The 10,785-nt window shown below is 53.3% G+C and overlaps 1 protein-coding gene across 4 annotated transcripts; it reads right to left on the reverse strand.

Moving 5' to 3' along the window:
• Window positions 1-646: 646 nt before the first annotated feature.
• Window positions 647-10,726, reverse strand: GZF1 (GDNF inducible zinc finger protein 1). Of its 4 annotated transcripts, none has more exons than XM_065682562.1 (7): window positions 10,630-10,726; window positions 9,834-9,918; window positions 5,432-6,798; window positions 3,606-3,700; window positions 2,499-2,666; window positions 1,652-1,809; window positions 647-1,456 (listed from the first exon to the last, which is right to left on the reverse strand). In XM_065682562.1, exons 2-7 carry the CDS (start codon window positions 9,840-9,842, stop codon window positions 1,097-1,099), a joined length of 2,157 nt encoding a protein of 718 aa, XP_065538634.1. In that variant the 5' UTR covers window positions 9,843-9,918; window positions 10,630-10,726; the 3' UTR covers window positions 647-1,096. The 4 variants fall into 4 exon arrangements, with proteins under 4 accessions (XP_065538634.1, XP_065538633.1, XP_065538636.1 ...); XM_065682561.1 differs by lacking the exon at window positions 10,630-10,726 and adding an exon at window positions 10,458-10,608; XM_065682564.1 differs by lacking the exon at window positions 9,834-9,918 and having other exon boundaries at window positions 10,630-10,649.
• Window positions 10,727-10,785: the final 59 nt, after the last annotated feature.

Consider the following 10,785-nt stretch of genomic DNA (forward strand, 5'->3'; position numbering starts at 1 on the left):
CAGGTTCCTACAGAGCCTCGCAGACAAATCTGGGCAATAAAGGCCTAAATCCCTTCATGGAGGGATGCTTTTCACTTCCTTGCACTCTTTCTGCCTTTAGCCACAGGAACCCTGGAGCTCCTGCTCAAGAGCTGAACTCACCTCAGGGGACTCCTGCATGGGTGGGATTACCTGCAGCAGCTCAAGAGCAGAACAGGAGTTCCAATGGGATGAGTAAAGGCAGCTCTGAGCAGCAGTGGAGGAAAGAGCTCTGCTGGTGTCTGAAGCAACGGGAAAGGGCTTGGACACAGGTAATGGGAAAATGCCAATTACAATTCCCTACACTGGCTTTTCCTGCCGGAGCACTGCTCTTAATCACCCCTGGTACACGAGGGGATGTGGTCTCTCAATTCCAAGCGAGAAGATGAAGACACTCACTGAATATGAGTGCAACGTTGTGCAAGGTTCCACTGAAATGAAAGTAATAACCAGCACCTGCGCAGGCACAGCACGTGGCTCCCACCTGCCCATTTTGCTCCTAAAGAATCCAAACCGGAATGAAAGCCCGGATCTTTCCAAAGCTCACTCTTGCTCCCAAGGAGGGAGCGGGCTCGCTGCTTGGGTCTTTGGCAAAAGCAGAGATATCCCACCATTTCTTGAAAAGCACTTTAGGAAATCTCATTTTATGGATGATTTTCCACTAGGGAAAACATAATTCATCTCACTAAGCTGCAAGGCTGAGAAACATCACGTTGCTTCTCTTGATTGTACAAGTGTCATCAATCAAATCAAACTCACTCCTTCATTATAACCGAGTACAAGCACCTCCCGTCACTGCAGGCAGCGAGAGCCAACGGGCTCAACTACACCCTTCCAGGTGTAGGGAAGAAGCATACAGGGACTTGTGCAGCCTCTCCCACCACCCCGGTGCAGAGATACTGAGCCCTGCCTTCAGGAGATGGGGCTGTACCAGGTGGGGAGTGAATACTGTGAGGAAATCCTGGCAATCCAATGCATGTCCTTCACATCTATCCCTGCTTCCTTGTCACACCTCCCCAGTCCCCTCGGTAGGCTGCTGGCAAAGGGCTGTACAACGGGTGCAGCTGTAACTACCACGTTACTCCATGTTGACCAGAGCGTGCAGCTGCGGCTGGATAGAGTCCGTCTGTGTGTGCAGCACCGTCAGCTCGCTCAGGGTGGTTGCTATGAGGGCTTCCTGGGGTCCTGGTGTCCCATCAGCCTTACAGTCTGTGCCCATGGCAGAGCTGGTGTCGTGCAGCGTGGTCACGCTCCCCGGGGCAGCCGCTGCCAAGTTCTGGTAGTGGCTGCTCTCAGGGAAGGGCAGCAGCTTCTCCGGGATTTTGGGGGACACGTCGTATTCCTCATCGGGAAGCTCCGTCTTGTGACCTTCATCATTCTTAGATGCTCCTTCCACAATGACCAGGAAGGATTTCCAGGGCGTGTTCTTATCGTGTATCTGAAAACAACGACCAGAGCGCAGGAGGTTGGACACGTGGTGACTGGCCAGGAGGCACATCCAGCTCGGAAGCGATGCTGGTGGACAAGGCTTCTATTTCCACCCCACCTAACACCTTCCCATCCCAACAAGGCTGCCCGGGCAGTGGGTGACCCCAGAAGAAGGCCACAGGGTAGCAGGGCACGAGGGGCTTACCGAGGTGTGCCGCCGGAGCGTGGACTTGTCGGTGAAGGTCCTGCCGCAGGCGTTGCACATGAAGGGCTTCTCCCCGGTGTGGATGCGGTGGTGCCGCTGCAGCGCGTTCAGCTGCGTGAACTGCTTCCCACACTGGTCACAGCAGTAGGGCCGCTCCCCTGCAAGAGCGGTGAAAGGGTGACGGTGGGTGGGTGCTCTGCCAGCTGATGAGGAACAGGCAAGCATGCTGGGCTGCACCCCCAGAGCGTGAGCAGCAGGGCAGGGAGGGGATCCTGCCCCTCTGCTGTGCCCTGGCGAGACCCCCCCTGCAGCCCTGCTCCAGCTCTGGGGCAGCAGCACAAGAGGGACGTGGAGCTGCTGGAGCGAGGCCAGAGGAGGCCATGGAGCTGCTGCGAGGGCTGGAGCAGCTCTGCTCTGGAGCCAGGCTGAGAGAGCTGGGCTGGGGCAGCCTGGACAAGAGAAGGCTCCTGAAGGGGAGACCTGAGAGCAGCTCCAGTGCCTGAAGGGGCTGCAGGGAACCTGGAGAGGGGCTTGGGACAAGGGCCTGTAGGGCCAGGCCAAGGGGAATGGCTTGAACCTGCCCGAGGGGAGACTGAGCTGAGCTCTTAGGCAGAAGCTCTTCCCTGTGAGGGTGCTGAGGCACTGGCACAGGGTGCCCGGAGAAGCTGTGGCTGCCCCATCCCTGGCAGTGCTCAAGGCCAGGTTGGACACAGGGGCTTGGAGCAAGCTGCTCCAGTGGAAGGGGTCCCTGCCCGTGGCAGGGGTTGGGGCTGGAGGAGCTTTAAGGTCCCTTCTGACACAACCCAGTCTGGGATTCTACGACTGAAAAGGCTCCGGCCCCTCCTACCTGTGTGCACTTTTATATGCTGGTAAAGTGAGTTCCTCTGCGCGAACGTCCTGAAGCAAACTTCACACTTGAAAGGCTTGGAGCCAGTGTGGATTCTGTTGTGGTGTTTCAAGTACTCCTTGGAGGCAAAGCTCTTCCCACATGTCTCACACATGAAAGGCCTTTCCCCTGCAGCACAGGTGAGAAGAATTAATGAACACGGTACTTGAGAAAGCATTCCGGACTTGTGCATGATGTTTAACAGCAATTAGATACAAACGAAGGCCATGGCAGCCTCGGAACAGGATCTGAACAGGCCACAGTGATGAGGCACAGAGAATTCCTATGAGAAATGTGCACAAACCCCTCCAAGGGCAAGGACAGCCCCACCTCTCCACAGGTATGCTCACAGCACATGAAAAGCCCGTGGAGATCTGCAGCTCGTGGTCTTCTCACCATCTCTGGAGCATTCCAGCTTACTCCCACCACAAACACAACACCGTGTGCCTCCATGAAAAGCCTCCACCTATGAGCAGCCAATTTCAGTCACACTTGCCTTGAAAAGCACTTGTTGGCTTATATTTCATTGTCATTTAATGTTTTCTGCCATCTGTGTGTGGTTACAAGTTACTGGCAGAGGGCAGAACACTTTAAGATGGGTCAATTAGGAGATGGAAGGTACCACACGCAGCTCATGGATGCTCAGTGTGAAACTACAAAGGATTCCCAGGGGAAGGACCTGTGCTCTTGAAGACTTCTCTGCAGGTCAGGATAAGCCAAGAGAGCTGTTTCATCTCTCTGTGCTAACGTTTCCAGACTTAGAAATAAGTTTCCTCTTAAAGATTCACCTAAAAGCTTTTACTGATGACACATCCTTGGCTATCGAAGACTACGAAAGACAGCCTCAGTCCTGGCACTGAAAAGGGAACTCCTTTTCTCTTTCATCAGCACTTTCTCCTCTCTCCACTCTGCCTATCCACCTGTAGGACCCTTTTCTCAGTAAACCCACAGTTAGGGATGAGCACTTCCCACTTTACAACAACAACAGAGCATTTTCTGAGTGCAAAGAGCTCTCGTGGTCTCCCAGGGGCCGCCTCCTACCCGCAGCCCGTGCAGAAGCAGCCTTACCTGTGTGGCATCGTTTGTGATAGATAAGCATGTGATTCTGAGTGAACCTGGCACCACACTCATCACAGACAAAAGGTTTCTCACCAGTGTGGATTCTGAAATGAGAAAGCAACGTTAAAGCACCAGGGTTCAGCCCTTCCCTCCGCAGCACAGCACAAGCTGCCCTCGCTCGGTGGCCGCTCTCAAAGCAAACCCGTGCTGCAAGTGGCTTTAGTGTCCTGCAGGAGCAAGGCCCAGATCCAGACACTTCTTTAGGGTAAAAATATATTCTTACAGGTAAAAACTGTTTGCAAAACCCATATCCAGATACTCTAGTTTCAGTTTCTGAGCCCATGCACACGTCAGGGCTCTGCTGAATGGTGCTGCAGGAACACAGCCCACAGGGACCAGTTTTCATGGTGATGCACATCAACAGGAGGAGCAGAGGTGTAAAAATACCCACAAAAGATGAGCCATCCCCACCACAGGCTGTCAGGATACACAGGATAAGGCAGCACTGAGCTCCCAGCATTCAGCAAGCTCAGGGAGCAGTCACAGTGGTACACAATGGAGGGGAAACTCCACTTAAACCCAAAAAATGACTTTTAAGCAGCACAAAGCAGTTACTTGTGGTTAGGGAAGGACACCCGATGGCAGGGAGGGGCCATACAGCTGCATCAGCGACTACACCACAGCAGAACATGGCTTTTGGGTGTGCTTTCTACCACTGGGAGTAAACCTGTGCCTTCAAAAGGGGCATGAAGTGGCAGTTAAGAAACCCTTCACCCCGCAGGACATGCCGCCTCAGAACATGCTGGCACCACCCTTATGGACACCAGTGGTGGTACTTTGGGATGTTTCTTCTATCCTTCCCTCTCCATCCTCCCCCCAGGCTATAATCTGAACTATGGCCACAGAGGCCTGCTTGGGTAGACCCCTAAAAGCAGGTTAAAGCCCTTCACAAACAGGATTTTGCTTTGGTGTCTCTCCCATGAGCTTTCAAGAGCATCTGTTTGCATCTCAGGCCCCTGAGTCACCCTGCAGTGACTTCATCAGCTCTCCATGGGTGACTGTGGCGCTTCACTCCAGACAGTGACATGTCGGCCTGTTTCTGGTCACCCATGAGTTGCTGTCTGTGCTTCGCACCCAAACGTGGTGTTCTGCAATTGAACACGCTGCCAAACCTTTAAAGAGTGTTTTCATACTTATTGCATGACATTATTAAGGGCAGCAAGAAAAACTTCTATAGGTGCACTGGGGATAAAAGGACTGTCACAAGGGCCTGCAGGGACAGGCCAAGGGGAATGGCTTGAACCTGCCCGAGGGGAGACTGAGCTGAGCTCTTAGGCAGAAGCTCTTCCCTGTGAGGGTGCTGAGGCGCTGGCACAGGGTGCCCAGAGAAGCTGTGGCTGCCCCATCCCTGGCAGTGCTCAAGGCCAGGTTGGACACAGGGGCTTGGAGCAAGCTGCTCCAGTGGAAGGGGTCCCTGCCTGTGGCAGGGGTTGGGGCTGGAGGAGCTTTCAGGTCCCTTCCAACACAAACTATTCTATGTGAAAATCCCATTGACTCTTAATAAGGTCTCCTCCCATGGGGAAAGTTAACTTTGGGCTTCCACAGCAGCAGGCCTTGACCCACCACCTCTCCTTGAGCTTAAAGAAAGCTACAGCAACTCCCTTAACCTGGAAAGCAGAGGGGGGAATCCCAAAGCTCTGGAAGAAAGGAAAAGCTGACACTTTCCAGTCAGGCCCATTTTACATCCCCACTTCACTTGAAGGCTCAAGGTGTGTTCCAGGGGATTCTGCTTCTCCCCCCAGAATCTAACAAGGCCCAGTTAAGTCTGTTCATACCTCATGTGGGTTTTAAGTGCAGAAGGCTGAGAAAATTTAGCCTCACACTCTGTGCACCCATAAGGCTTGTCGCCTGTATGCGTCCTTTCATGGAGCCTCAAGGCAGTTTTGGAGCTCAACCCCTTTCCACACTGTTGGCACTGATGACGCTCCCCACCACCCTCATGAACCTGGAGAATGTGCCTCTTGACGTCCTTCTTCCTCTTGAACTTCTTACCGCAGAGCTCACAAGGGAAGTGGCGCTCGCTGCTGTGGACGTGCCGCTGGTGGCTTTTGAGGTTGCAGCGGTTGGCAAAGGTCTGGCTGCAGGTCTCACACCGGTAAATGACCTCGGCTGCGATGCCGTGGCTGTGCTTGATGTGCTTCAGGAAGCTTTTCTCGTACAGGAATTCCTTCTCGCACGTGCTGCACTTGAAGTTGCTGCCGCGCTTCTTTTTATCCTCCTCGGATTTCTTCAGGCTTTCTTCCGACTCCAAGTGGCCATCGCACTCCTCGCTCTCAGGTTTGATGTTGTTGTCCCCTTGCTCCTGCTCCTCCTCCCTCTCCAGCTCACACATCTCCTGATCTTGAGGATACTTGTTTTCTTCAGCATCAACCTCCGCGTTCTTCTGCTGCTCTCTCAGCCGCCTCGTGTATTTCTTCTTTGGGATTTCCACAAACACTTTCCTCCCAGCCAGCCTCCCACTTGCCCTTCTGATTTTGGCATAAGGAGGCTTCAGCATTTCCTTCTTTTTGTCCATTTTCTCTTTTGCTTTGGCAGCTGGAGGCTCGGGAGCCATTCCATTGCTGGGCCTGGCTCCTGGGGAACCTGGGGGATCCAGGGCACAGTCTGCCTGGACAGCTTCTGCCACAGCTTTGGGCTCCTGCAGAACACTTGGCTGGGCAGCGCTCTCTTCCTCAGAGGTCTGTGATTCTGAGAAGTTCTGCAGCTCCAGCAGCACTGATTCCAGCATCTGCTTCTTTAATTGAAAGCAGGTTTCTGAAAGGTCCAAGCACTTCAGCTTTTCAGCTATTTCGAGCATCCGCTGCACTCTGTCCTCTTCCACTTCCACCCTGGCAGTGTAGACAAACTCAAGGAATGAGGCAAAATCAGCAACCTGGACCTCATTGAGGAACACGTTGGTCCTGGGGCCATCCATGCCCTTCTCGTTAAGGAACACCTCCTTGAAGAACTTGCTGGTTGCTGCCAGCACAGCCTTGTGAGCAACGAACTCTGCCCTGACGCCCTGGTACTCCACACTGACCGTCACGTCGCAGAGGTGGCCCAGGAGACGCAGCTGGTGCATTTCATTCAGCAGATTGATAGGAGAGGACTTGGACTCCAGCAACACTGCATTACTTTCCATCTTTCTTCTCTCTGTAAAAGGCTGTTAACAACATTGTGTGTTAGCTGTTTGCATGGAGACTCATGCAACCCAGAGATTTCAGCAGCCAAAGTTCCATCCAGACTTTTGAGAGTGCTTCACTTGACATTTAAGCACTTAAGACTTTAAAATCATAGAATCAACGAGGTTGGAAAAGCCCTTTGAGCTCATCCCATCCAACCATTGCCCAGCACTGCCAAGGCCACCCCTGCCCCATGGCACTGAGGCCTCGTCTCCATGGGCTGTGAACCCTTGCAGGGCCGGTGCCTGCAGCCCTGCCCTGGGCAGCCTGTTCCAATGCCTGAGCACCCTCTGGGGCAGGAATTGTTCCTCAGCTCCATCTAAACCTGCCCTGGGGCAGCTTGAGGCCGGTTCCTCTTGTCCCATCCCTTGTTCCTTGGGAGCAGAGCCCAGCCCCTCCTGGCTCCATCCTCCTGTCAGGCACTTGTAGGGAGCCATCAGGTCCCCCCTGAGCCTTCTCTTCTCCATCTGAACCCCCCAGGTCCCTCAGCCGTTCCCCATCTCACTTGGGCTCCAGGCCCTGCTCCAGCCCCTCAATGTCTCTCTTGTAGTGAGTGGAAGCTCGAAGTGCTTGAGCTTAAGAGAGCACTGCGAGAAGCGCAGGTTTCAAAAGCATCACTCAGCAGCTGTATCTCAAAGCACGCCGCCAGTCACACACACAGAGTTCTCTGAAGTTAATTTGAGTTTAAATCTCAACCTTAATTCTGCCTGAAACACTATTAGAGCCTGTAATAGGGGCAGAGCAAACAGAGGAAGATGAAAGGAAATGTGCTCATTAAGGTGGAATGAAGAAATTATTCTCCTTCCTAATCAGGCAGTAAGAGAAAGGTGAGATTAAGTACAAGTTAACTGGGATCCTAAATAAACACTTCCTGCAACAGCCTTTGGAGATAAGCCTTTAAACAAGACTCAGATGAAATTCCAAATGTTTAACTGCCTCAAGCACAGGAGCCCGCACAATAGCCACAACTGGAAATGATAAAACTTCCTCAGGGCTTTCCTCTTGAAAACACTTCAGCACCCAACATGGCCAAAGCCTCTAAGTCTGGGGTGCCCATTTGCAGCCTCACAAGGGTTTCAGAGTCTCCGCTAGTGTTCAGGCTGTGCTCTATTTCCCAGTAACGATTTAAACTGCTCCAAAGTTCTCAACAGAGCTGACTTTTTCGAATGTCTGATTCCAGAACAAACAGTATTTCTATGAACTGAAGATGCTCTGAGCAACAACCCCCACAATCAGCAGAGCTTTACCGTGCTCCCAACAACTACATACAGACACGCTTTGAATCTCAAGAGTTTGTTTCCACTTCCTAAGAGTTAACTAAGGTTTGTCTTCTCTCTGCAGTTGACTTGAAGCCTTTTATACATGGGACATGAACAATGGTGCTCAGAAACAGAAATCAATAGAAATGGAACAAGATTTGTATTAATGTAAGAGTAAGGAAGCCATATTAAGCATGGAAGAGACATGAGAATAACATTCATAGCATCAGGAAGAGATGCTATTTCTTCTCCCATAGGGCTGGAAAGTCAAATTTTCACCCATTCCAGCAGCCTGAAAGCTGACTCGCATCCCAACACAATTTACTGTTAAAACAGTTTTGAGGAAGTATTTTGAAGGAACCGTACAACAGAGAGTGACAAAACTGGAGGTCATTAGTAGCCAGGGAAAAGGAACGCAACATGGACCTGACGCTACACAAGGCACAGAGCCAGAGGGAGCCCAGCCCCAAGGGGTTTACAAGTAAGGCAGATCTGAGGGAAGCAGGATTATTTCCCCAGCCTCATGCAACAAGCAAGTGGGAGAACAGGGCACGCAATCCCCCACAGGCACCCAAACCCCTACCTTAGATTCTACAGAAAAGGATTCTCCTGAGAACCAAGAGATTCTCCTCTCTCCTGTATGCCAGCCTTTGGATCATCAGCTCAGTGAGCTGACCAGTAAAGTGTTAGCATTACTCTAACAGCTAAACCCCACTGCTACTGAGCTGCACGTACTCCACCCAGAACAAAAGACCCCAGAAGGGGGTAAGAATTGCCTGTGCTAGCTCAGAGCTCAATAAGCACCTCAAAATGTTGCCCTCTTGCAAGCAAACCCCAGTGCTACACTTCAGTTTTGACAGAAATGAGAACGACACGATTTGGCTCCTGACTGAAAGGCTGACTCTTATAAACACGCATAAGATAACGTTTAAACTTTACCTGTTAAACTTTGCTGTTTAAATGCTCCCACTTTTGCTGCACCCTGAATATCTGAGACTAAATTAAGCAAAGGCTTGGTCTAAGATAAACAAGCTTTAAATTCGGTTGAAGAATGATCTGAAAATGTAACTTTTTTCCCCCAACACAATTACTTGTCAACTACTTCTGTTCTTTCACAACTATCCATCTATTTCCCACTTGAGCCCACAGCACAAGCTGGGGTCACATGCAGATAACAGCGATCCCCAGCAGGAAACAAGAGCCCAAACCACAAACTTCTCCCTTTGGGGCGAACAGCCTCTCAGCTGTCCCCTGTGAGCTGACCACAGGCACGAGTGTTAACAGACACATTGTGCTGATCCCCTTTTCCTTAAGGCTGCAAAGCAGAAACCTCCTCTTCTTCCCACCAGAGTGTTTGCAGAAGCAAAGGCCACTGTGAAAACAGTGCCCTCACTCCCATCCAGCTTCCCAGTTGGAATATGGGAAGAGCATATTCCCTAAGGAACATGTACAGTGAGATACAGTGTGTTGTGAAGGGTTTTACTCCTGTATGCTGAGCTGCTGAGCACCAGGCTGGCAGGACATGGTCCACAGAAGCACAATATATTCATCTTTAAGAAGACAAAGGCTGAAAATCTGCATCTGTATAAGGTCAGTCAGGAAACACAATGTATGTGTCCCCTTCCAGAGGCAAAACTAGCTGAAAAGAGAGAAAAAGAGCCAGCTAGAGTTAACAGGTTGTGGACCCCCAAGCTTGCCCCTTCTCCTGCACCAGCAATCCTGCAGTCTGTGAAGAGATATCACTGCCAGGCACTGACCTGCCTCATCTAGGATCACTCCAGCCACTGAGGCTACAATAACAGCACCACAACCACTGGTCAGCAGCAGCAGGAGCAGTTCAACCTGCGAAGGACAGCGCGCTGCAGTGAACACCCGGTGTGACTGTTAGACGGCAGGCTAGCACACCCCATGAAGACCCTGACCCCACACCACGAGGCGCCTGCATGGGAGGAAGGGGCATTACCACGTGGATGCCCACAGCTCGCTCCCTCCTCCTCCTCAGCAGGCTTCTTCCTCGCCCTCCCCTGCTTGCCGCAGCCCCCACCATCACGTCTCTCGGGCCGAAAGAGCGGGCAGGAGCCCTGCGACGGGTAAGGGGGTAACGGGGTCGGGCGGTACCTGCAGACCCGCCGCTGAGGCAGATCCCCCCGGGCCCGCTTCCCCTCCCCTTCAGAAAGGGCCCCGCAGCGCACGGGAACGTCGGGAGCCCGTCCCGCTCCCTCCCCAGGCCGGACCGGCGGCGGGACGGGCAGGCAGAGGATCACAGCGGCCACCGGAGGCGGAAAGGCCTCCGGGGAGGGACCGGCACGAAGCCGCCACAGCTCCCGGGGGAGGGCCGGCTGCAGCCGGGCGGGGGAAGGACCCCCTGGGCCCGCACCCACCGGACACCCCGCACTTAACGGACCGGGCCCGCACCCACCGGACACCCTGCACTTAATGGACCAGGCCCGCACCCACCGGACACCCCGTACTTAACGGACCGGGCCCGCACCCACCGGACACCCCGCACTTAACGGACCGGGCCCGCACCCACCGGACCAGGCCCGCACTCACCGGGCCGCTCCTCAGGGCTCAGGCTGCGGGCGGCGGCCGGAAGCGCTGACGCGGGTCCCCCCGCCCTGACAACGGCCGTTGGCGACGCGCAGGAAGTGGCGTCAGAGCGGCGCGACGGCCGTTGCTAAGCAACGCGGCCTAATGGCGGCCGTCCCT

This window comes from Lathamus discolor, chromosome 5 (genome assembly GCF_037157495.1).
Source record: "Lathamus discolor isolate bLatDis1 chromosome 5, bLatDis1.hap1, whole genome shotgun sequence".
In the NCBI taxonomy this organism is placed as follows: domain Eukaryota; kingdom Metazoa; phylum Chordata; class Aves; order Psittaciformes; family Psittacidae; genus Lathamus; species Lathamus discolor.